Source organism: Gorilla gorilla, chromosome 3, assembly GCF_029281585.2.
Source record: "Gorilla gorilla gorilla isolate KB3781 chromosome 3, NHGRI_mGorGor1-v2.1_pri, whole genome shotgun sequence".
In the NCBI taxonomy this organism is placed as follows: domain Eukaryota; kingdom Metazoa; phylum Chordata; class Mammalia; order Primates; family Hominidae; genus Gorilla; species Gorilla gorilla.
This window is the reverse complement of record NC_073227.2, coordinates 113,529,624-113,557,556: the sequence shown is the minus strand read 5'-3', so window position 1 is coordinate 113,557,556 and position 27,933 is coordinate 113,529,624. Positions and strand designations below refer to the sequence as shown.

Sequence of the window (27,933 nt, the reverse complement as noted above, 5' to 3'; positions counted from 1 at the left end):
CTAAATAAGTACCACCTTATGACAAAATAGAAGAACACGTAAAAATTATCAAAGTAAGAAAGTCCTTAATTTAGATGAACATCAGTGAGAATTAAATAATCCCTTCCACATTCTCATCAAACTCAAAAAAATGAAACCATCATTCATACAATGCCAAGAGAGCAGAGACTAGTCCAAAATTTGGGATTATGAATCCTTGGTACATCACACATTCAAATCCTGAGCAGACAAAACCCTGTTTAGTTTATGAGACCTGACAATACCCCTGCTTGAGGTGATAAGGCTGCAGGCTTTGTATACACTGAGCCGCTGGCAGCAGAATAAACACTGACAACTTGACAGTCCGTCAACTGAAAAACCATTCACTCCTTTTGAGACATGGAGAAACTGGGAGTGGAACCTTCATTTTGGACACACATCTAGTAAATCTATATTGCAATTGTTTGCGTGGTGTTATTTTCCTTTGATAAGTATCTTTGAAAGCATTATTATATGTGTTAATACCTATACAAAGGAACTGCCCCATTTATAAAATGAGCTGGCAAGCTATGAATTAATCCATAATACTTTTAAAATTACTTGAGTGTTAGATCTGGAGTTTTAAAAAAATTAGTAATTAAATTGCAGCTTAGTAGAAAAATAATTGAGTTATAAAAATGAAAAGTTCAAAATTAAGAATGCTTAAATTTGTAAAACAATGCAAAAAATATTTCAAGTGTCAAAGGTATACAAGGTACCATGGAATAAATATTTATAGTGCCTTTCATAATACCTCCATAGTGCCAGCTCACAGAACATTTCAATACAGTTTGGGAGTTGGGACATAGGAACATAAAAAATGAAATAATTACAGGAGTTATTACTTAAGGACAAAGTAGATGTAATCTAATGTGTATGATTCACTATCATTTTAATAGCAGAGATTTAACAATTACAAACTCTGAATTCAGAGCAGGTTGAAACAACTATATTGACCTCAGAACTCCGTTAAATGACACTGGTTTTAGAAGGCTAAATGAAGCTCTCCTCTGCCACCCTCACAAACATCCCTTGATGAGTGCCTAGAACCTACCCAACCTTAGAATAATGAATTCATTTCTCTCTCTCCCCAAACATAATTTCTGGCTCTGAAGCTCTCTCACTTAATCCATACTAATATACAAGCTCTTCAGATGTGCTGAACACACACTAACCTCTTGAGCCATACTTTGTCTCTGTTATAGAGACTCTTCCTTTGTTCATTGCCATTCATGTTCAGTTTAGATTTTATGCTTTGTCACTTCAACCATTGCCTTGCCAATGTTCTTAACCATACTGCCTTGTACTGCTATCAAACACAAAGCAACACAATACAAAACAAAAATAACCCGATGAAGCTTCAAGCCTACATTAATTTAAATTTATTCAGTCTGCTCAATGCTGCTGGACAAACATCCACAACTGTGTAGATTAGTACTACAGTGATTTCTTGATCTCTAGCCTCATGTGAGCCAATAGCCCTCCCTGGCATTTCTTCAATATTCCCTAGTCACCTCTCCTGTTTGCCACAGCAGCTATTTCGAAACTTCTCCACTGTTGTTAAACCTCCAGTCTCATTATTGCCAATGCCTTCTGCTACATTTTCCCAATCAGAAGATAATCTTGCCTCCTATTTCTCCAAGCAAAGACAATTTCTTAATAATTTTCTTAACTTCCTAACATCAAACATAAAGCCTTGCTTGCAAACACAGCATTCTTTTCTTACCCCTACCCCTCATCACCCTGGAAAATGATGTTCCCCGGTGCCTATGGTTAAGTACTCCATCTAATTCTTGATCCAATCCTCTCTTTTCCCTTACTGTATCGCTATCAATGATCACCTTTCTTTCTTATATCTTCATTTTCTTCTTCACTACTGGCTTGGTCTGTGAGCATTCAAATATACTCAAATCTCTTACATTGTAAAAATTCTCTCCCAACAACTTCACAAAGTCATTTAATTACTACCCAAACATACTCACTTTTTTTTTTTTTACTTTTCTACTGTTGCTATTTAAACATATGGCATTACCCCTCTACTGAAATTTCAGTTATTAATGAAAATTAACCACAACTTCTTGTGATGTACTAGACATGGTTCTGGATGCTTTGCCTTGCTAACTCATTTAAGTTAGGCCAGCATACCTTAATTTCAAAATCCAACAGAAAGGACAGCTTTAGGCAACCTCAGTCATAAGTATCAATATACAACCCTTATGCAAGGTGGTAGCAAATCAAATAATTTTATGTAAGCATAAACATAATTATAATTTTACATATGTATAAACAATTTTATATAAAATTATGCATATCCCAGGAACGTATGGAGTTTCCTTAATCTGATCTAAGTTAATTATAAATATATAGTACTATAGTGGTATAGTGTTGAATGTTTTTTCTCCGAGATTGATAATGATCCAAAAATGCCTACTACTGTTATTTCCATTGAACATCATCCCTAGAAGGTGTAAAATAACAAAAGAAGAGACAAAAACTCTTATTAATTGCAAATGACAAGACAATTTGCAGAAAATTCACAAGAATCTACAGTTGAATTATCAGAATTAAAAGTCTGAGCAAGAGTGCTAGATATAAAATCAATATAAAATATCATTTGTATATACAGCAGCAAACAGAAAATGACATTTAGAAGATACCGTATTATATTGATAGACTATAATACCACTCAGCAATATAAATTAAAAGACAAACAAGCAAAATTATTGACACATGAAAATAAGAATGTACCTTAAATGTTGAGAGAAAAAAGACACAAATGTGTAAATACTACATTATCCATTTATATAAACTTTCAGACCAAGCAATCTGTCTGTGCTTCTAATAATAAAAACAGGAATAATGGCACTTTCTGAGTGACAGAAACATTCAATAACTTGACCTGGTTAGTGGTTAAATTGGTGAATGCGACTACTCTAAGTCATTGTGCACTTCAATTATATCTCAATAAAACAAATGAAGAGTATAGAAGAGTAAAATTTTACCTTTTTCTTACCCCGTATTTTAAAAAAAAACAAAACTTCTAGATAGATAAAAGACCTTAATTTGGAAGGCAGAACTATAAAACCTTTGGAACATAATTGAGCATAATATATTCATGACTCTGGGGGATAGGGAGTAATTTCTCAGATAATACTGAACAGCAATAATAATAAGGATGAAAATTCATAGTTCCTCTAAATTTAAAGATACTATAAATGGCATTGAAATAAAATCCACAGAGAAGAAATCAAAACTGGCAAAAATTAAATGATAAAACACTAAAATTCAGAATATATATGTAACTTCTAAAATCAATTATAAAAAGCAAAAGACACACTTCTCCAAAAAAAAATAATGAGCAATTAACTCAGAAACACCTGAAGAGCCTAAATATGTAGGAAAAGGTGCAGACTGTTTCATAATCAGGGAAATGTAAATTGAAATCATGAGGATATATCATTATATCCACCCAATAAGTTAATAAAATTTTAAGTCTTACAAATTCAAGACTTGATTAGAATGTGGGGCAATGCCTGCACTGCTGGTGGTATGTAAATTAGTAAATTACTGTGAAAATGGGTTTGATGTTATCTGGTAAAGTTCAAGATATGGTTTCTTATATTGCAGGCAGTTCTACTTCTGGATACAAAACCTACAGAAATACACCTACAAGCATAAAAGTATCCAAGATGTATATCCAGGAATTTTTGTAACAGCAGCTTATAGCAGTCTAAAAATGGAAACAAACTGTACTGGTGTGGGACAAATCCATACAATAGAAAACAATACAGCAATATAAATGAATAAACTGCCACTCCATGTAACAACAAGGATCAATAACATAAACACACTGTTGAACACAAGAAGCAAGAAGAAAAGGATATATGCATTCTTGAGACCATTCATAAGTTGAAACATTGACAAAACAATTATATAAGGATGTAAACACAGGTGATAAAAACATATTTTAAATGCAAATAAATTAACATCATAAAAATCAGTCTAAATATTACACTATTGACAAGGATGGTCTGACTGTAATCAGAGAGAAGCATATGGGAGTGTTGAGAATCCTGGCTATTTTCTATTTCTTGACCACAGTAGTGGTTCTTTCCTTTAAAATAATTCACTAAACTTTGTGTTTTATGCAGTTTTCTACATGTTTCATATTATTCACTATAAAACAAAAATTTTAAATGCATCAAGATAGTTTCATCCATATTAGCATGAATTTATTGAGAAATTTGTATTGCTAATAACTCCTCACTTCATTTTGTCTAGGTTGTTTTGCATCTTACATCTCAGCACTAAAAATACCTGCTGAAGAACCTCTTACCCTAAATGTCATCAACTTCAGACAGTTAGAAATTTACAGTTACCAGCTCTGCGTACACACTCAATTATGTTAGGCTTTTCCCTACCAAATATAGATAGATAGATAGATAGACAGATACATAGATAGATAGATAGCAAATCCAAATCATATATATATGTGTGTGTATATATACATATGATTTGATATATTTATATGATATATATGATTTATTTCCCTACCAAATATATCTATATGTGTGTGTGTGTATATGTGTATATATATAATTTGGATTTGCTATATATATATATTTTATATATATCAAATGCTATAAATATATATATATTTGATATATATATCAAATATATATATATAGCAAATCCAAATTATAGAAACATCATTTATATAAGGGCGTTTGTATTTCTCCTTGAGAAAGTTATTGTCCCAGTATTTCATGAAACATCATTATTGGCACTCAGCTTCTTCTTACATGTGATCAGTAGTATACAACAAGAGTTCATTTTCTGCAAACTATTTTCTACATATTACATGACACATACAGAAGGTAAAATACTGTAATGTCACATCTTGCAGTAGACTTTCTGTCTTACTATATGAAATTTATCCAAGCTCTTATTCTGATTTTGTACATGTTACAAGTTAAAAACTAAGCAGCTGCAAAGTGTATAAATATTAAATTTACTATTTTTTAAAAACTATTATTGTAACAAACGAAAGATGATTCTATTTCCCTAGGCAAGATTCAGATTACTTTTTTCCTTTACATTATTCTAAGTCAGAAATAGAATTTCTTGCTTAATACTTCTGGTAAATATTTAAAGTCATTTCAATGCCTAATTTCCGCCCACCCCCTGCTTTCTCTTTCACACTACAATATTGACTTTAATGGTTACTGTGATCATACTGCATGGAAAACAATCAAGCAAAACCATAGTATAGGAAAAAGCGTATTAATCAGTGTGCCTTGTCTTACTTTGCGAACACCTCTGCCAAGCTCTTCTCCATAGTTGGTTCCAAGGATTTCAAAGTGGACATTGGGATTGCCTCCATTTTCTCCAAATTCTAGCTCTCCAGTCAACCCACTAACTCCACCCTAAAGGAGAGAACAGATACTGATGTAAAATTTGAGAAGTAAAAAAAAATAAATAAATAAACATAAAAGGAACTTCTAGGAACTCTACTTCTATCTATAAAATAATAAAGTAAGCAATTTTTAACAGACTACTTTTTAAAATAGGTACACAGCATAAACAGGAGTACAGTTGAACCTAACTTTGGAAATTCCTCAATCCAATCTCATCCATTTTTCATAAAAACAGAAATTTAGACCCCAAAAGTCAAGTGACTGCTCAAAATGAAACCATGTTAGAGCTCAGACTAAGTTCCAGGCTCAAGTTTTTGCCACCATACCTTGTGACTTGAATGGATCCATCTTGAAAACAAGATACTTCTGGAGTGCATAAAATCTATATAAGATAGATTTCAACAATCTTCTTTGTTCTAGCACAATTCCATTCAATTTTGATCTAAAATTATACCTGGGGATCTTAAAATCCATGGTTTCTAGATTATTAGAGGCTGATTTTTTTGCCCCTTCTTTAAATATATTTTCCAAATCAAAAATAAAAGAAAGTTAAATTAGGCTTGAAATCTGTTTTTGCTCTTAACGGGTAGTGCTGGCTGTTGAGATTCTCTGGGAATTCCAAGCTTCATCTTTCATTCAACACGACAGATGTTCATTTATCCAACAGATGGCAATGTAGGTCATACTTCTCTCTTTCTTGTTTATCATTCTTTTCTCAGTTTATCAGCCTTCATATTATTTAGGATTTTACAAATGAAAATCACACTCTGAGTCACTTCAATGCTAAAATATGTCTAACTTAAAATTTTGGCCTGGTAATGACATTTATTTAGAAAACAGATGATCTCAGTTTTGTAAATTGTTTTAATTATCACCTCTAAGATGTTGATCTTTAAATATATCTCACTTGACATAACCTGCAACTCCGTTTCCAGTCTTTTCTGGCTGGTAGTAATATTATGCTATTTGCTTTTCCTTCTACTTCATTTGTGCCTTGTAGCCCAATCACCTGATGCAAAGTTCATGATGAGTTCAATAAATTATTTTTGATTGATGTTTTCCTACCTGAATCACTAATTTTAATATTTAATCTATTGTATTTTTATAACAGTAATAATCAACAAAATTAATTCTTTACTATTATTCCCTAATCAGCCAGTTTCTATTATCTAGTTTTATTAATAAAAATCCTAGTGGATTTTCATACATGATTTAGCAGTCAAGAACATAGGTCACACTTCCTGGGTTTCACCAATGGCTTCAGAATCTACTAGATGTGTAAACCAGGCTAAGCCATTTCATTTATGCCTCAAACACTAGATCTGTTAAATGGGAAAATAATAGTGCCTACCCCAGAAGATTATTCTGATTCTTATAATACATGTACAGAATATTGAAAAGTTCTTGACACGTGGTAAGAGCTTAAATACTATTATCATCATTACTTCCACTGTTACTTAATTCTTTATTGTTGAAGGATTTTTAGTTCTCTTAGAAATCGTTGGCATAATCTTGTTTTGTTAATTAAAATTCAGTGGATTTGCCAAAAATTATTATATGCTTAAATATTTAGATGGCTTTGGAAAATATTTTTGCAAATGTCAACTCAGTTACATTTCATTGATTAGTACTTGGAGAGAAAAAAGTTAAGCAGCTGGTCTAGGATGTATTCACTCCTTTCACTGGTGTGTGCATAGGGCAGCAGCTGAGGGTGAAGGTTGGTCTAATTTCCCTGCCAATTGGAACTCCAGGTAAACAGACTGGTAATATTTACTAGGTGGGAGATTCCTTATCTATACAAAGCCCTTAGCAGGATATCCCAGGCTAAAAAATACTGTAGTAAATAAACCCAGGATCTATGGATTAATGGTTTGTGGCTCCTCAGAAAATGTCCTGAAGCTTTACATTTTCTCGGGTAAAAATGGAAATGTTTCATAATGTAATCCTCCCTGTGGTGAGAAATAAACCTATGAAACCTTCCTTGGAGACCGAATCAGCATTTCCAGTGTGGGAAGAAAGAACCTGGGGAGCCATGCAGAATGTCTCCTCCTTTTTCTCCTTTGTGCCCTTTGATTGCTTGTATTTTTGATAAGGGCAATATACCTGATTCTTGCCAATCTATTCCAGTATGCACTCACTATTAATATCTCAAAACATCCAATTATATTTTAAAGACTGAAGTAAGTGCAGTGCATCTTATTATCATTAGTATCTCCAAATGACAAATACTGTAGGAATTTGATTGACAAATATAGCTTATATTACTACAAGTAAGTTCAAAAACTTGTGTTCAGAATATTTTTACACAAGTTTTTCTTGTTCATAATCACACATCTACCTGATTAATATCTTCTAATTATATCAGAATCTTAAATTTATGTTTTAGTAGCTTATTTCTATGAAAAAGATATCATATATCAATATAATTGCTACATAAAACTACTACATTCCTAAAATGTTCACACATTTGAGCACTAGACTAATCTGGTGTTGTGTTATTATTCTCAATCAATACCCACATGGCCACTCCAGGTCATGCCTTTATCCTTTACTTTATCTTCCACTGAATGACTTAGTTTACTTGAACAAGATACAGAAAACAATAAATTGGGGGACTTGCATTTAGTTTGCTGCAGCATTTACTTACCTTGCTCAACTTTATGACTTTGTAATTTATTTTCCTTATGCTATATTCCTAATGAGCCGTTGGCATGTAAAATCAGTGAAACCTTCCCTCATGAAGATGTCAGGGATGATTCAGAGGTCAGTATTTCGAGCAAGTAAACCCTTTAACTAAAACCTATTGTTACGTCACCCAGACTTAACCTCTCTGATTTTGGATTGCCTTAGAAAATTCCAGCACTTTAAAGCTTTTTTCCATCTATCCTCAAATTAACCTTGAAAACAGAGCCTTGGTGAAAATGTGTGCTAGCCAAGGGGTAATGAATGGTCATTATTTTTGTGCATGCATGGTTGTATTTTTTATCTCTTGGTGATGGAGCAGATTTTCAACAATATAAGCTAATGGGACATTGGTAGTATGAATAACACATACAGATAATTTCTAAACGTCGTTTAAATTGGCAGTAAAAATTGCTGCCAGAGTAAACCTTTTTAAAAATATGAAATAAAATTTGTTTTAATTTCATCCATCCACTTGATATAGAAATACCAGTGGACGTCAAATATAGAGAGCAAAGAGTAGAAAAATTAAAAGAAGAGAATCAGAGGTTGAGAATAATTTACCACTGGACAATGAGTTTCTAAAAGGCAAAATGTATTATTCACCTATGGCTAGGAAAAGTTGGGGAAAAAGTAAAAAAAAAAAAATTACTGAGACTTTATGTCATTCTGTTTATGATGAAGGATCTTTTCCTACGCTTGAAATGGCAAAGGAACTTAAGAGATACTTTTGGAGGATCAGGTGGGACATCAAATATTTATCCTACTCGTCTAATTTCCTTATACATATTTCTAGGTTCCTTGTAACCTGCAGATGTGTGTGGTAACCAAGGATAATCTGTTAATATAAGCATGGGCCCAGCAAGGCAGTGAATACTCTGGGAGGTGCCAGACTCAGCAGGGAGCCCTGATGCCTTCATGTTTCATCAGCATCAGGTTTAGAGAGAAAAACCCCTAACCAGAAAAATACCACATTTTCTACCCAACAAATAAATATTTTTATGGGTAAATAGAAACTAAGATACAAGATGCAAAAAAAAAAAAAAAAAAAAAAAGGACGACAAATACAAAGAATCTAGTTTGTGTGAAATATCTAGGAAAATTTGAGTTGCCATGTAACATTACGTGTGTGTATATATACATATATTTGCATATATACATATACACTCAAATAGTCATTCATAATAGAGACTCACAGCCAGCTGAGAAGTAAACAGGACGTTATAAGCATTGTGATCATGCTGTCTCCATCTTAGGGGACCCTTAGGCCCTAAGTCAACCGGTTAACTGAGGAGCCCAAACTGAAACCTTCATCTTGTGTCTCGTATTTTTTCCTTTGGACTATGTAAACTGTGTGTTCAATATAACATATTATATATAGAGAATTGCTCAGAAGGGCATGTTGAACTGAATTAAATTAAATCTCTTCCAGTTTACCTACTTTATGATTAAAATGACCTGAAGCTGGAGTGTATCTTGGTGAATTGACAAGAGGCCTATTCCGAGAGCATAGACGACAGTTTTTAAATCCCCATGACAAAAAGTTTATTTGCACACATTTTTGTAAAAAGGCTACCTTATATTTCAAGACAATACTGTTTGTGGTAAGCCAGATTATGTTTTCCTAAATTCTCTCTCTTTCCTTCAGATTTGTAAATTCTAAATGATACATAGTGTTTTAAACAAAAAGTAATGTCTCCATTTCTCTAAGTATGCAGACTTTTTAAAAGGCCACAAAACCAAACATGACAACTTATTAGAGTTCATTTTGTCCCAACCATTAACCTAGGAATCATTATTTTAATCTTTGTCTTCCTCACACACTTATTAAATCACCAAATCTTATTTCAATCCTGTAAATATCCTCAAGGATATCTACTTCTATCCATCCTATGGCCCACAATCTAACCAGGTCCTCTCTAAGTAAGAGGATTAGCTTCTTAATTGGTGTTCTGTCATGCAGTCAGTCTGGTTCAATAGCAGTTGCAGAATTCTCTACTTGGCAAGCATGGGATAATCTGATTTTATCACCACCCTGTTTAAAATACTTCAGTGTCAGCTGGGTGTGGTGGCTCACACCTGTAATTCCAGCACTTTGGAAGGCCAAGACAGATGGATCACCTGAGGTCAGGAGTTCGAGACCACTCTGCCCAACATGGTGAAACCCTGTCTCTACTAAAAATACAAAAATTAGCCAGGTGTGGTGGTGCGTGCCTGTAATCCCAGCTACTCAGGAGGCTGAAGCAGAAGAATCACTTGAACCCAGGAGGCAGAGGTTGCAGTGAGCTGAGATCACACCACTGTACCCCAGCCTGGATGACACAGCGAGACTCCATCTCAAAAAATAAAAAATAAAAAAAAATAAATAATAATAATAATAATCCTTCAGTGTCACGTTATTCCTTGAATAAAATTTGGAAATTTCAACATCGTTTATCAAACCCTTGATGGTCTTTCCCCCTTTTAGCTAATTAGAAGCCATGTCTCTATTCTGTCTCTATTCTGGCTGCCTTGGGCTTATTTCAGATGCTTCAATGTGTTAAGCTCTCTTTCCTACAAGCCTAGAAACATTCTATTTCATTTGCATGAGGCATTCTTCCTTCCCCTTTCCTGGAATAGTCTTCATTTTCCTTTCTTGGCTAATGCATACTTAGCCTAAACGTTTCCACTTATCTATCACTCTCAGGCCTAAGTAGGCCCTCCAATGACATATTTCTAGAACACTTGGTATTTCTCCTTTTGTAGAACAAATCATGCTTGTAATTATTTTTGATATTTCTATTTTCCTTCCTTATTCTCTGATCTTATGGTACAACATATGGTAGTATTCAATAAATATTTGTTGAATGAATAAATTACCATGTAAGAAATGGTATAATTTCAATATTTTTATCATGTCAAAAAATACTTTTTGAGATATCAACATATATCAAGATAACTCTATCAGATATCATATTGATATATGTTGGGTTCAACACATATCAATATAAGAAAATGTACTGGTACTTAAATATTTGACATATTGCATAAACTGATATTTTCTATTTTCCCACATTCCATATTAAAAATAATTACAAAAATTTTAACAGAAATTGGTCAATTAAGACAATGCAAAAGAATTCAATTTAAAGATCTATTACATTTTAGTTCACTTACTAATATAGAATACATAGAAAATATCCAGTGATTTTATGTGCAATCACATAATTTTGAATCTAAGATTTTTCTTAGCTTTTAAAAAAATTAAATAAAAGAGGTAAAGGTGTTCTAAAATTCAGGTCTGATTTTATCCAAAAATTATTTAGTGTCTTACATTTACCCACAAAATAATTTTTTTCCTAAATCACTTTCCAGTCAAAACAATTTTATGTGTTCTCTGCACTCTGGTAATCAACTTTTGTCATTGTACAAATGATTTAGTCTAATAGATATATCAGCTACAGCATCCTACCACCTGAAATATCCTCCTTCCATAGCTTTATATATCCTAAGTCTGCTAGTTTTCAAATTTCCATTAAGATGCTATCAGTTCCACGCAAATATTTCTAATCTATTTTCTAAGTTGGGTTCTCAAGGAAACAGGTATGAGATGGAGATTTGCTTGTATGCAGAAGGTTTATTTGAAGTGCTACTGAGAGAGCACTTGCAATGGAGTGAGGGAAGAGGGACTGGACAGAGGAAGAGATGAATGTTTGATGCAAATACAATACCAGTTTAGATCATCCAATGTACCAGTCTGTAGATAACCCTTCATATTTGTCCCCTGAAGAAATGAACTTAGACATTTCTAGTTTTGCAACGACTGTTCATTGGATTCATGCTGCCCCTAGAAAGAGGGTGGAACAATTCCCGTCCATGGCAATTCCTGAACGGAGGCTCAGATGTCTTTCTTGGCTGTGAAGCAAGTATCTCAGTATGTACCACAGCACAATACACTCTTCTCTAAGATTCTACAGTATCCTGTATTTACCACATTTGGGTCTTTTTGTTGTTTCTGGCCTTAGAGTGTAGCTCTCTGTATAGTTAGTCAATATTCACTACTGGCCTCTAAATTTCTTTTTTTTTTTTTGGCAGGGGGTGGGGGATAATTCCATAAATGAGTTTGCACAGTACATTCTACAATATAGAAATTTGATAAATACCTGTTAAAAGAGTGATTAATACATGAATGAAGTGCCCTGTTGAAAATTGTTTCAGTATTAAAAATATTAACACTAAGAAAAAATGAAAAATGATTTCTATTTAAATATAGTACACTTCTGTAAATAAAAACAGGCTACTCATGTTGCAATGACATGGCACTATTCCAAGAAGGTAGATCTGCACTGGGCAAATTGATTTATAAATACCCCAGGGGAGTGGTTTTCAAATTGTAGCTCTAAGAACTGATTGTGGTGGGTGTCTCTGGAAATCCTCTCCTACTTTTTTCCAGAACAGCTCAAATTTATTGATTGTATTTATATAGTTAAAAAGTTTGAAAGCTTGCTCTAGGTTACATAACACTAACAAATTAAATTATACTACATGAAAACTCTTTCCCAATATATAAATATAGTTTTCATGAGAAGCTACAACAATGTAGCTTGTCATAATAAACTAAAGACTGAAAAACAAGCCATATTAAAACTTAAATAGGGTTTATATAATATTAATTGAGGGTGTTTATTCCCATGATTTCTTGGTGTGCATGTTTAGCCAAGTGACTTTGACAGGAGTGAATAAAAATGATTGCCATGAACAAGAAAAATGGTAAATGGTAAAGTACACAGACACCAAATTAGAAACCAAAAAACCTGATATTTAAAACTAATTAGCTACGCAACACTTAGTACATCATTTAATTTTTCTGAATTTCGGTTCTGTACACCTAAAAATAGAGTAAAAAGGTTAGATTAACTTTACTGTGACTTGCTACTCTATAACTGTACAAGTTACTAATAAAAACAACTTAATTACATAATATAATAAAACAAAAATAGAAGAATACTTTCTTTACAAAATTTTTAAAAATCCTCTTTTCAGATAATGCTCCTGGTATGTTTAGGAGTATACTTGTTGCATGCTGCTTTTTAAGTCTATGCCAATACGTAAAGTATTAGAATTGGAGTGATTAATTTTATTTGACAATGATATCAATGTATATTTGAAAAATACAAGAGAACCAGTAATTAAGTTTGGAAAGTTGATCAGGTCAGTCAAAAAATATATGAAACATCAATATCTTCCTTTAATACCTACAATAACCAGTTTGAAAATCTAATGGAACATATCTCATTTATGATAGCATGCACACACACACATGCATACACACACATCCTATTAAAGTTTAGAAATAAATAGAATGAAAATATGTGTGAAGAACACTATAAATCTTTAATCAGGATTACAAAAAGCTAACTATATGGATAGATGCCATGTTATAGATGGAAAGACTCAATATTTTTAAAACTATAATTACTTCAAAAATATCATACAACATCCACGTAAATAACAATGGCACAGGGCTGCTGATAATATTTGGCAGGAATAAACAGGCAAGCATTAACTGCTAATTTTTTAAAAAAGAATGAAAATGAGGAGGCACTTATTCTACCAATTCATATAATATATTATAAAGCTCAGGTACACAAGAGTACCTGAGAAACAGAAACCTTGCCCATTACTAGACATTTATACTACTATGTCAATGACATTATTTTTAATTCTTTTGTTTCATTCCCCATAATAAGAACAGAAATTAATTTAGGGATAGAAACTTGTTCTCTTCTTGCTTGTACTTTGTGCAGCAGCACACAGATTTTTAATGTGTATGTAGCGTGCCCTTAATATAGGCATTTTGTATTTATTTGAATGTAATTAAAAATTTCAACACTAGAATATTCCCATCATAATAAAGAGCCTGACCTCATTTGTGTTGCTGGCTACTGACTTCTTTTTAAGCCTTACCCTCCCTTTCTTTGGCCCCACATCTGTACAGTCTGATTAAGAAAGGCCATCCTACATCTACTTATTTGACACCTGTAGGAAACTTGAGCTTCTCAAATCTCCAGCCCTCATGAGTGGGAACCTTTTGCCAACCCTAACCCCTAGTCAACAAAAAGGCCCAGGCCACTCCCTCTGTTTTGTCCAAACCAGCCTGAATCTGTTTGGGGCCATTCTGCTCTTCCTGGGAGTCTCTATGTGAGTAATGAACTTTCTTTCTCAATGTGTGGAGTATCACCAGCATTGACATATAAATAGGTGACCAAAAACACTCATATGATGCAAAAAGTAATCCAATTTTTTTTAAAAAAATCCATTTTTAAAGTCAGTTTGAAATGTGAGACAAAAATATAAAATTGAACATTTGTAATCATGTACATTATTCAAACTGAGTTTCTTGACACAAAGAATGGATATACTTCTTTAAAATGTGACACTGGGGCAGAAGCTGACAGGGACAAATGTACACATAGTCCCACAAAATAAAATTTCATAATTATTGTATTAAATAATTGTTTTGGTTATAAATTTTCTAACAGAATATCTTATATATTGAATTTCTACATGAAAAATACTGACGTATGATGGTGTCTCTCTTTCCTTCCTCCTGATCCTCTCACTAAAGTGTTTTCTAAGCAACCTCCTAAACTATTATTTTGTCTTTATACGAAAGCTTCAGAAGAAGAAATATATTCAGGTTCCTGCATCCTAGCCAAACCATGAATTAATAAATTGGCAGGATTAGAATCATGTTCAACAACCTTCCTCGGATTTATACCTGCCAGCTCTCTACATAGATAAGGCTGGAAGATTTTGGCAACACCTTGAGGCTAGATTAGACTTATTCATTTTTCAGTTGAAAAGTCTTTCTCTGACAATATATCAATACATTTAATTATCAAGTACTTTTGTTGATAACAGCCAAAATTCTCATTAAAATTATCCTTGGCAAAGAAGACACAGCATTACTATGGTTTGAAATCCCCACCAAAACTCATCTTGAAATGCAATTGCCATTGTAATGGTATTGAGAAGTAGAAACTTTAAGAGATAATTAGATCATGAGAGTTTTGCCTTCATGAATGGATTAATGCTGTTATTGCATTAATAACAATAATGGGTTAATTGTCACAAGAGTTTGGTCCCCTTTTTGTCTCTGTCTCATGCGCTTGCTTGCCATGTGGTGTCCTTTCACCTAGGATAACCCTTATCAGATGCCAGCTCCAAGCCCTTGGATTTCCCAGTTCCAGAACTGTGTGCCAAATAAATTTCTGTTCTTAATAAATTACGAAGTCCATGGTATTCTAGCAGCAGAAGACAAATCAAGAGAGAAAACTGGTACCAATAAGTGGAGCTGTTGTTATAATAAATACCTGAATATGTGGAAGTGACTTTGGAACTGCATAAAGGTAGAGGCTTGAAGAATTTGAAGGATCAGACTAGCAAAAAAACTGTACTGCTGTGAATAGAGCTTTAAGGACAATTCTAGTGAGGACTTGGAAGAAGAGAGCTGTAGAGAAAGTCTGAATCTTCTTAAGAGTTTATTTAATTTGTTGTGACCAGAATACTCATAAAAATATGGAGAGAATAGGACATGTTGGTGAGGTCTCAGACAGAAATGAGTAATAGGGTATTGGAAACTGGATTGAAAGCCATCCGTGCTGTAAAGTAACAAACACCCTGGCTGAATTGTGGCCATATTCTAGGACTTTGTAGAATTCAGAGCTTAGGGGCAATGAACTAGAATATCTGGTTGAAGAAATTTCTAAACAGCAGAGCATTCAGGCTTCTGCCTGGCTACTTTTACCTGTACATAATAAGATGTGAGAAAAATAAACGACTTAAAGATAGATTTTATATTAAAGAGAGAAGCAGACAAAAAATTTGAAAAACTTACAGGGTGGCTACGTAAAGAGTGAAAACGTATGTTCAGGGACAGGCATGGTGGCTCATACCTGTAATCCTAGCACTTTGGGAGGCTGAGGCAGGCAGATCATAAGGTCAGGAAATCAAGAACAGTCTGGCCAACATGATGAAACCCTGTCTCAACTAAAAATACAAAAAATTAGCCAGGTGTGGTGGCATGTGGCTGTAGTCCCAGCTACTCAGGAGGCTGGGGCTGGAGAATCGCTTGAACCTGGGAGGCAGAGGCTGTAGTGAGCTGAGATTGCACCACTGCACTCCAGCCTGTGTGAGACTGTCAAAAAAAATTATATATATATATAAAATATTCAGGAGAGAATTCCAAGGGTGCAGTCAAGTACTATTTGCTAAAGATATGAATATGGCTACAAAGGAGCGATGTGCTATTTATCAGGACAATAGGAAAAAGATTTAAAAGGAATTTCAAAAGTCTTTGAAGCTGCTGCTGCCCTCACAGGCTCTCGGAAGGCAAAATGATTTCAGGGGATATGCCCAAGGCACTCATCATGGGCTCCCTGTCCAGGGCCACCTAGCAACTCTTCTCCCCTTATTCCAGTGTAACATTCTTCACCTGCCCTAGTTGTGGCTCAAGTGGACCCAGGTAAAGCTTGGGCTGTCATTCTGCAGAGTGCAAGTGGTAAGCTGTGGTATCATCAATATGGTGTTACATCTTCAGGCATACAGTGTAAGAACTCTGGCTATGGGTTCCTCCACTAAAATTTCCAAGGATGTCACAAAGAGCACGAAGACCCAGGAACAGACTTGTCTCCAGGGTCAACCACCACAGAGAGCCCATACTAAGACAATGTTGAGTAAAAATGTGGGTTTGGACTTGCCACAAAGAGTTTCCACTAGGGCAATGACTACTGGAGCTATGGAAGTGGGACCATCCCTAAGACCACAGAACTGCAGGACTAAAACAGTGTGTGACTCCGACCTGTGACAGCTGCAGAAGCTGGGTCCAGCAAAGCCCTGGGAGCAGGGTTGCCTGAGGCCTTGCGGGCCCAATCCCTGTCTCAGCGTATCCAGAAATGAGGACATGCTGTAAAAGGATATTGTTTCTCGGCTTTATGACTTAATATTATTTTTTGTGTTGGGTTTTAGACTTACTTAGGACAAGTTATTGTTCTTTTCTTGCCTTTTTCTCTGTTTTGGAATAGAAATGTCTATCCTATGACTGTCCCACCACTGCATTTTGGAAGTAGATAATCAGTTTTGAATTCATAGTTTCACAGCTGGCAGAAATTTGCATCATGATGAATCATGTGAGTCTCTTCCATATCTGATTTAAATAAGACTCTGAAATGTGGACTTTTGAGTTAATGCTGAAACAAGTTAAAACTTTTGGAACTATAGGGATAGAATGAATATATTTTATATGTGAGAGGGACATGAGTATTGGGGGTCAAAGGACGGAATACTATGATTTTAGTGTCCCCTCCTAAACTCACATTGAAACTTAATTGCTATTGCAATGGTATTAAGGATGGGGACATTGAGGTGATTAGATCATGAGGATGCCACCTCATAAATAGATTAATGCCCATATAATGTGAGTGGATTAGTTATCCAGGAAGTCTTGGCACCCTTTTTCACTCTATCTTGTGCAGCTGCACAGCATGTGATGCCCTTCTGCCATGAGATGACCCTCTCCAGATGTGGGTGCCATGGTCTTGGACTTCCCAGCCTTGAGAATCATAAGCCAAAAAACTTCCATTTTTTATATATTTCCCAGTTTGTGGTAATCGGTTAGAACAGCAGAAAAGGGACTGATACAAGTACCAAGAGAAAGATCCAGGCTATTCTCTATTTAAAACATTTATTTCCTCTACTTCTAGTTTTTGTACACCTAGTTCACTTCTAATATTAAATTTTTATATTTTACCCTGACTTTTTAAGGGCATTTATATTTCATTTGACTAGCTATTTTTCTTTGGGTTTCAGGAAAGAAAGGAAAATACATGCAGAAAGAAAAAGGATGGGTAAAATAAAGAATATAAACTTCCAAATGTCTGTCTCCTTTGTGTAAAGGGTATAGGAGAATTTGTTTGTTTTATTAATCATTTCATTTAAAATCCAAGAGGCAGTACAAGACAAATGGAAAATGTCAAGAAGGATGACATGACAAAGAGTCTAATAAACTGCAGAATGCTTATACCACTGAGAGGAGCTAAACAACATAAACTACCTTCTGGGAATGGAACAGGTAGCTAAGCCAAACAGATTCACAGCTGGATTAAGCAACACATTGACAGTGAAGAAGAATAATGCAATCAGTTACCCCAAATAGTTCACAAATGCTGCAACATATTATCTACTTATGAATCCTATCCTTATCATGAGGTAAATTAAAGGCCATCACATCCAATGTCTTACCATGTATATTATCTAACTGAAAAAGTGCTAATTAAGTCTACTGTTAATTTTTTTAGTGGATGGCGTGTGTTTTTTTAAAAGCCTTTTGTATTTTGCGACAGGCACCAAAATAATTTCAGTATCTCTAATGCTAATGACATAGTCAAGTCAGTATATCTCAACCACAAATTTTTTTACTTGCTTAAAATTCCCTTATAAATAAATAAGGAAGCCTCCCCTTTTTATATGTTGATGACTCTGTCACCTTTTTTCTTTTTCAATATTTAATTTCCCCATTACACTGTTTTGTGCTTAGAATTTGTAGAAATATTAAAGAGGAAACCCTTTTTCTAAAATATGTCAAATAATTATTTACCATATCCTTTTTACATGAAAATTAAGAAGTTACCTTCTTGATGGTCTCCAACATGGAGCGCCCACCCTGCCAGGGCTTTGAGTTCTTTCTGATACATGACAGACTTGCCATGCTGTGCCACTTTCTGTCCTCCAGCTTCTTATGAAAAGCATTAGCAAGCAGAAGGACCGTGTCATATATGTAAAGGTTGGAAATCTGAAAAGACATTAGAAAGTGATCATTAGAATCATTGACACCAGTCATCAAGAATAAGGAAAAAAAATAATTGTCTCAACTGCTTCTGTTCTTGTCATACATGGCTGGTTTACTGGGTTATTAAGCAGAAGGTTTCTTTTGTCATTTCCTGGGCAATTTTGTCATTGAGAATGAAGTCTTGTCTGATTGTATGCCTCAATTACTTTTTCAGCTTATTTAGGTGTGAAAGAGAAGATTAAAAAAAGAAAGAAAGAAATTTCGACAGAGATAAGGCTGTTAGTGTTAGACCTTAGAAAATCATTGGCCCTTATTTCTCTCTGAGGAGGTAAGAATCTAAGGGTTTAAGATTGGAAGGGCAAACTGAATAATACATTTTCTGAATATGTTAAGTTTTTGCATTCTAGTTATTCAGACGGAAAAATATCAACTTGATCTCATATATGAATGTCATAGGTATATAAAAAATAAGTAGTCAACTGTGTGTATGCTTGTGTATATGGAGATTCTTAAATGAAATAATGAAAGAACACAACCATTTATATGTATTATAGTGATCAAGGATCTATACAAAATTATACAGGTATACACATGCATTACAATTCATTGATTTCACAAATACCATAAACTATTAACTGTTTGTGAATGTGTGTTTACATTAACACTTTTTTCTTCTAAAACAACCATGTTATTAACTTCTTTCTACATAGATTGACAAATAAATTATAGCCAATTTTTTGCTAAGGTTTAACTGTATTCTTACAATTAAGTTTCACCAGAACTACTATTTATACTGTCAATTAATCACCAAAGGTGCTTATTTTTCAAAGAAGTTAAAAATTTTTTGGAAAACGTAATACCAAAAGGAATCCTAGGTCAATAAAAGCTGCTTAATGTTATATTTCCTCTGAAGGAAAAACTCTATATAAAATAAAAAAATGAGGAATCAATGTAGTGATGAAAATTAATTCCATCTTAAAGCATTTGTGTTTTTCAGATTTTTGAAAGTATATTGTTATCACGGTTTTTCCTAAAAACATACAGGAGACTGTACGGATTGTCCTCAGGTTATAATTAATCATGGAGGAAATTTTTAAAATAGTCTACCCACATCACAGGATGGTACTAAGCTTTGGCTATTGAGATAATTAGAGTCTGATGCAATGCACAGCTTTTAATAAGAACTTCCTAACAGTGCCTTGTGAGTTTTCTTTTACATACCATGTAAATCTTCAATCATTTGTGTTTGTTAAGTATCATTTTATATGTATAATACTTGTAGGCCTTTTTTGAAGAGACATTGAACACTCAATGCATTATGTGCAATACAAGTTTGTCCTTCATAAGGAAATATTAGGACTGGCTATTTTCACTCCCTATCCCAGCCACTCCCCATTTTGCCTGATAATTACTAGATAGACTACAAAAGAATGGCTGAAGTCTGCTATACAGCTAAAAGTAGTCCATGAATCAACATTCAGGTTGGAATTAGGCAGTAAAGACCCAACAGGAAAATATAGAAGTTACATGAAGGATACATGTCCAGGGAAATCAAAATAATACACAACCTTCTGGCCTTTCCTAACCCCTCGTGGTTCTACTGCCCGAAACTTGCTTCCTCTTACTTTTCTGGCTTTATTTTACTCTTCCCTTTGGTGAACGTGTATTTAAGATTGTTGGGGTATCATTGATGGACATTTGGGTTGGTTCCAAGTCTTTGCTATTGTGAGTAGTGCTGCAATAAACATACGTGTGCATGTGTCTTTAGAAAATGTGGCACATATACACCATGGAATATTATGTAGCCATAAAAAATGATGAGTTCATGTCCTTTTTAGGGACATGGATGAAGCTGGAAACCATCATTCTCAGTAAACTCTCACAAGGACAAAAAACCAAACACTGCATGTTCTCACTCATAGGTGGGAATTGAACAATGAGAACACCTGGACACAGGATGGGGAACATCACACACCGGGGCCTGTTGTGGGGTTGGGGGAGGGGTGAGGGATAGCATTAGGAGATATACCTAATGTAAATGACAAGTTAATTGGTGCAGCACACCAACATGGCACATGTATACATATGTAACAAACCTGCACATTGTGCACATGTACCCTAGAACTGAAAGTATAATATATATATATATATATATTTAAAAAAAAGATTGTTGGGGTAGCATCCCTCGCTATCTCCTTACCTTTCTCCAACTAGTTAACATTTCTCAATATTTGGTTCAAAGGTTACATGCTAGGAGAATCCTACCCTGCCAACTTCTGATTTTCTTTCCTTATCCTACACAAGGTTGAGCATCTCTTTTCATCTACCGTAACACACAGTGCATACGTCTTTGAAACATATCAGAATACTAAATTCTTTTTTAAATCTACCTTTTCCACAAAAAAATAAATTCCTCCTGGATGGGGACTCATACTGTACATCTTTTCTCTTCCATTTTTCCCTGTAATTTATTTCTCTTAGACTTAGCCTAGAGCCTAGCACATATTTGGGTTTTGATAAACAGTTGTCAAGTAAAAGAAGACAAAGGATGGAGAGAGGAGAAAAAAAGAAAGTCAATTTTAAAGCTAGGTGTGTTTGGCAGAAGTTGAGACATGAAAAATCTGGTAACCTGGGTTCTATCCAAACGTGACACTGCTGGGGCACATTCTCTTTTGCAGACCCTGAGGCATGTATTTTGAGCATCTATGCTAGTCTTAAAGGTGAGTGCTTCGTACCTGTTACATGACAGGCATTTTCAATAAATGACTACGTCTCCTCATTTGTCCACATTCCAAACTGCAGGATCAAGAAGTGGTGGTAATATTCTCTGAGCTTTTCATTACCCCTCCTAATCTGACACTTTTTCTTTTGCAGGCAAGTGCCCATTCTTTGAGCTTCACACTCTTTCCTATGCTACACTTTATCGCTTTTTTCTGTCATCATTAACTGATCTTTTGGTCATTTTATTTTATTTGTAAGGCCTTTGACTCCTCCTTCACAATAATACCAAACTATCTCTCATCATTTTAAAAGGTCACTTCAATTTCTGTACAGATGATCTTCACTTCTACTTAGCCCTCAACCAACACAAATGACCATTTACTGGACAGAAACACACATCACCTCTAAAATCATAGACTCCAGTATGTCACATATGACCAATCATTTCTCCCTACCTTACTGGCACTACACTTATTCTTTGACATCACCAAATCTCCACACTCACCTCCTCTACATGACAAGCTTTCAATATTTGACACCATCTGTGGCTTGCTTTGAGATATCTTTCTTTTAGTTTTCATCACCTGGTATCGTTTCTAGGCTGATCATCTTAGTTCTCTTTCTCTGTCTTTCTCTTGTGTTTCAATGTTTCTGTTAAAAATTTAGTATCCATAATTGACACATTATTACAGATGTGATCTGACTAGGAGAGAATAGTGTAAGACATTAGATCTCTTTATCTTAGCAAAATTCTTCTGACATAGAGACCACAATTATATTACAATAGTTACAGCAAATATGATTTGTGTGATACACACACTGAATTTACCTCAACTTAAGGGATCTGAACAGCTGTCAAACCAGGATTCTTCATGTAATTGATTTTGAACCTATACTTTATCTGTGCTTTTTCAAATTTAGGCTTATTATTCAGTCAACACTATCAAATTGGAACTTGATTATCTAATACAACATAAGCTTTCTCTTCTAGCTTTATGCCATTTACAAATTTGATAGGCATGTTTTATTCATCTTCATTCACGTAGTGATAGATATTTTAAAAATATTAGGTCCAAGAATAGAATCTTGTGAATGACCATAGACAGTTCCTTGCATTTCAGGAATAGAATGTTTATCAGTGCAGTTTTGAATATTCATCTGGTTCTACAATCCTCAAACTCTGGACAAAAGAAACCCTGGTGGTAGGTTGTGGATATCAGGAAGTACTCAAAACCACCGAATACATCTAAGGCATATTCTAGTCATATCAATATTGCTTGAAGATTTGATTGATTTATTTAGATATCAATTTTGTTTGAATATTTGGAGAAAAACAACTAAACAGTTTAATTGGCAAATAATTTGAAGTATTACTTTTAATTGTATATACACAAATGTTATAACTTTTAAAGGTAATAATGATACTTAAATATTTTCGAGCTTTATTTTGCTTTCTATCTGTGGCCAGAGTGTTCACTATCTTCTGCCTTTAGGAACCCTTTGGTGAAAATGTTTCAGTGTCATCACTCTGTCAAGACTTTTCAATATCTTTCCTAAGGATTTCAGGTAAAAATTTGTCAAACACCACATAAAAATCAACATGCAACACATAGATTTATGACATTCTCCCAATCTAAAAAAAAAAAAATTATAAATAAAGGCTTAGTTTGACAGTGTTTGTTTTTAAGGAAGCCCTGTTGTCTTATCTGAGGTACTCCAAACCATTGATTTAATAATATATTCTACAGTTTATCTACGTAGTAACATTTAATACGCTAAACTCCATGAGAATCTTTTTTCCTTCCTTTCAGTAATTGGGACAATATACCAATCTCTTGTACCTTGGTCCTCTTCCTAAGTGTTTCTCCAGTATTTCTGAGCTATCATATTTTGATCATTCCTGCTGGCTGATTGGCTACTCTGAGCAATTATTTGGCAAGCCTAATTCAAAGCAGTGCCCCTACTCTTGCTATCTCCCTGCTCTTTCTGAACCAGTGGAATATTTTCTTTTAATGAATTTTACTCTAACCTTCCCAATTTGAAGACAATTTTTCTTAGATGGAGAAAGGAGCAAAAGTATTAGAATGTTTCTGTTTTCTCTCCATTAGCAGCCAAACTAACATTAGTTCCACTAAGCAGTAAATGGATCACTTCCTGCTTGTTACATATGTTGCAAAAACACCATTTTCTAGCTAAAAGGTGTTCTTTAATATTTATTTTGCAATTTAAGCTAATCCTGGGTTTCAGTCTTTGGACGCTAATTAAAAAATTTGTGAAATGCATTTTCTGTTTTTTCTAAATTTTACTTCTCTGTCTATGTATATTAAAATAGGTAACAGTCTAGAGATCAAATTATATCACACATAAGAGGGATGTTCACATGTAACAAATCCTCAACGCAAAAGTAGTTTTCTTGTTTTCTTCCATCTGTGGGTTTGACAGGACCAAGATGAAGGTATGAGTCAGGAGGAAGTTGGTGCTTCCCCATACTTTATTGTTTCAGGTAACATTAGGAATATAGACATAAATAAAATATTTGTTCACAGATATTGAAGTCCTCATCAACTGAAATGGAAAGATTATGTTGTTAGGCAAATATGCTGTAAAATAATTTCTGCTGTCCCTAAATGACAGAGTCAATAATTTTTCCTAAGTTTGTATTTCATTTCCTGATACTTCTTTTGACAAAAACAACTTTTAATATTTTATAATTTTCTAAATCAAAATTCTTTCTTTTTTTTCTATTTAGAATTCTATCATTTTCACATCAATTATATCCATGACCAGTTAAAATGCAAACATGGGACATTATAAGCATACTGATATGGTTTGGCTGTGTCCCAATCCAAATCTCATCTTGAATTGTAGTTCCCATAATTCCCATGTATCATAAGAGGGACCTGGTGGGAGGTAATCAAATGATGGGGACGATTATCCGTTTGCTATTCTCATGATAGTAGTGAGTTTTCACAAGATCTGATGGTTTTATAAGCGGCTTTTCCCCCTTTTGCTCAGCACTTCTCTTACCTGCTGCCATGTGAGGAAGGACATATTTGTTTCCCCTTTCACCATGAATGTAAGTTTCCTGAGGCTTCCCTGCCCTGAGGAACTGTGAGTAAATTAAACCTCTTCCCTGTACTTTATGGCAGTGTGAGAATGAACTAATACATATATAGATAAGGGTGGAACTGAAATTTAAAGAGATGTTGTTAAGGCTTCAGAAGATTTACTTTGACTGTTGCCTTCTCCTTAATTACATTCAAACATATATATTCACACAGATCCAAAGCACTGTGGTAATTATGATGGAGGAAATGGTAGAGAAGCAGGTTATGAGTACTTATGATGCTGGGTTCTTGAAGGGACATATCTATTTATTTTGAAATAGGGACTCACTTTGAAACCCAGGCTGGAGGCTGGAGTGCAGTAGCACAATCTTGGCTCACTGCAACCTCGACCTCTAGGGCTCAGGTGATTCTCCCACCTCAGCCTCCTGAGTAGCTGGGACTACAGGAGGATACCACCACACCTGGCTAATTATTATTATTATTTTTTTCAGAGATGGGGTTTTGCCATGCTGCCCAGGCTGGTCTCAAACTTCTGGGTTCAAGTGATTCTCCCCCTTGACCTACCAGACTGCTGGGATTGTAGGTGTAGCCACTGCACCTGGCCATGGAAAGGACCTATTCTAAAGAAGCTTAAAATCTAGTAGGCAACAGAAAGTTACAGGGTAATGATCCTCGAGCCAGTCCACGTACTACAGTGATAGTAATTAGAAGAAATGGTTGGATAAATGGCAAATCCTTTTTTAAAAATTCAAAGGTGACTAAGGATAGGGAGGTTGTGGGGTTATTTTTCAGAGTAGTTTTGCAAAAGCACCTTATTTATCTAGTATTATTAGAGAGGAACTAGTTTTCCTAGGGTTATATTTCCAAACTGTTAAAACTGAAAATCTCTAAGTACTAAAATGTTTCCTATGGTAAATATTTTAAAGAACAAGTTTCTAAAATATATTAGGTTTTGCTGACTTCTAAGATTGGCCATGACTTTAATATTTGCTAATATCTCAGGGTTATGGTTTAAATATTAACTTATATGCTAGCATTATACTGCAGTGATACCTTTAGGAGTTGTTTTATGGCACAGATTTGTTTTTGCAGGAAGAGTCCTATACTGACAGGTTATATGAGTTAGTTTATCTGATTGATTTTTTTCCCCTGTCTCTTGCTTAAGAGGGCTCCTTAAGGCTCCCTGCGGTTGTCCTGTGTGCCTGCTTTGTGTAACACCCCCTTCAGATTGACATATTGAGATCTCCAGTGCAAAGTGAAAAAAAAAAAACCACAGAGGCTTTTTCTTAAGAAAAAGAAATAGGCTTCAAGTAAGTATTTAAAGGGCATTCTTATGAGTAAGCTACAGGGACTTGGTGTTCTCTGTTTCGCTGTTCAGAGATTTTATTTATATCTTTCAAATTCTTTGTTGTATTCTGGATGCTGAAGGTTTCAGCTATATCCTCTCAGAGTTGGATATGACCATACAATGCTACACCACTTTTTTCATATCTAATTTTTTTTGTTGGAGTTATTCAAACTGGAGACCAATCTTTTTTAAAAGAATAGATATCTATGTCCTTCTTAGGCCAGAAAAGTCAAGCACATTTATTAGTTTAATAATTTAGAGTTTGGAAAAAGGAGTACCAATTACAAATTCTCCTGTGGGAAATGTTATGGACCTACTTGTTTAGAAGAAAATAACCTTTACTTATTATATTTTTTTATTAAGCAAGTAGAAATTTTTCTATAATGAGATCAAAAAGAACAAAGACGCAAATTCTTAGCACTTTCTCCCCATTAGACTTATGAAATTGCTGGAGAATTGTTCAGAAATAACACGTATAATTCTGAATCCAATGCAACTCATAAAGCTCTCCTTGCAATTGCCCAACAAAGCACCCTGGAAGAAATATCCTGTCATTTATAATATACCTCCATATTCTGAGCAAATGGATCCTTTGGATCACACAATGTTGAAGATATTCGATGGTTGCCACGGAAACACCGCTGACTTATATTCTGGGGAACTGGAAATGTCTGCCGAATAATCGTTAACCTTCCAATTGACCTTCTTACAAGTTCCTGTACGTCCACATCGTTTATTTCCTATAAGATAAGAGGTGGAAGAATTAGAGATACTTTAATACAGTCACAAAACACAAACCTATTATGAGTTGTTGTCTGTAAATGTTAGGGATTCTGTTACTGTAATATATTGGTTTTAATGCTTAGTGCATATCTAAATGAAAGCAACATATTTTTGTTAAAATTATCAGCTCATTTGTAGTTGTTTTCTGTGCTTTAAATTATATACATTAGTGCCTAAACAATGCTAAATGGAGCAACTGACTTACATATGGTTATTAACAATAAATTTATAATTTATAATGTTGAACATTGTAGAAACATATAGGTGTGGTCAAAACATTTAAAAAGGTCACAAAGTAAGTTGCTATTATAGTTTATTATTAATTAATGGATTTCAAGTACCTATTACTTTGAGTATCTAGGAAGGTAATTGCCATGTAAGAGTTATACACACGCACATACGCATGCAACATATGCACACATACACACACACACATGCACACACACATAATTAGCAATGAAAAATTTGGCTTTTAACTGAGGCAAGTACAGCAAGAGGATATATAAGGAGTTTTTCTAATAATTTATTAGAATTGTTGATGTTAACTCATATGTTTCTCTTGGTAAGGAATAGATGAAAAATTCTGTTGTTTAATACAATCTGAATCAGGATGAGATGAGAGAGAAACCCAGTGCTCTTTCTCTAAATTAATTTTATCTAAACAAATTTTATCTATTCTAAATGGAATTAGGATAAAAGTGATTAAAATAAATTTTAGTTTTAAGGTAGTCTTTACTAGAGAAGTTGGTGCTTAACAGTGTTCATTTGGAACCTTTTCAACCAATGAAGTCTTTGTAATTAACATACTATTGGTTTCAATCAATTCTTACGGCAACAGAAATAAAAGATTGGAAACAAAATAAGTTTTGGGTTGCAGTGAGCATTTCCGAGGTTTGATCTAAGAAATTATTACAAAAAAATGAGAGAAAACACATAATTCATAGGTGTAAATGTATGTTCTTTTTTTCTTACCAGATTAATTACATATTATTCTTGTAGCATGTGTTAGATTCAAAAATCGTCCTTTATATATGATCTTTATGAAGTATAGATTTTTCTGAAAATAAA

At 34.2% G+C, this 27,933-nt stretch overlaps 1 protein-coding gene across 1 annotated transcript in view; it reads right to left on the bottom strand.

Annotated features, from left to right (window-relative positions):
* The window catches only part of GRID2 (glutamate ionotropic receptor delta type subunit 2), a 1,455,891-nt gene that overhangs the window by 516,033 nt on the left and 911,925 nt on the right, over window positions 1-27,933 (bottom strand). The window contains exons 6-8 of the mRNA XM_031010484.3: window positions 26,649-26,822; window positions 18,787-18,948; window positions 5,325-5,444 (exon numbers count right to left, since the gene is read on the bottom strand). Coding sequence (XP_030866344.1) covers window positions 5,325-5,444; window positions 18,787-18,948; window positions 26,649-26,822 — 456 coding nt within the window. The remainder of the gene's footprint in view (window positions 1-5,324; window positions 5,445-18,786; window positions 18,949-26,648; window positions 26,823-27,933) is intronic.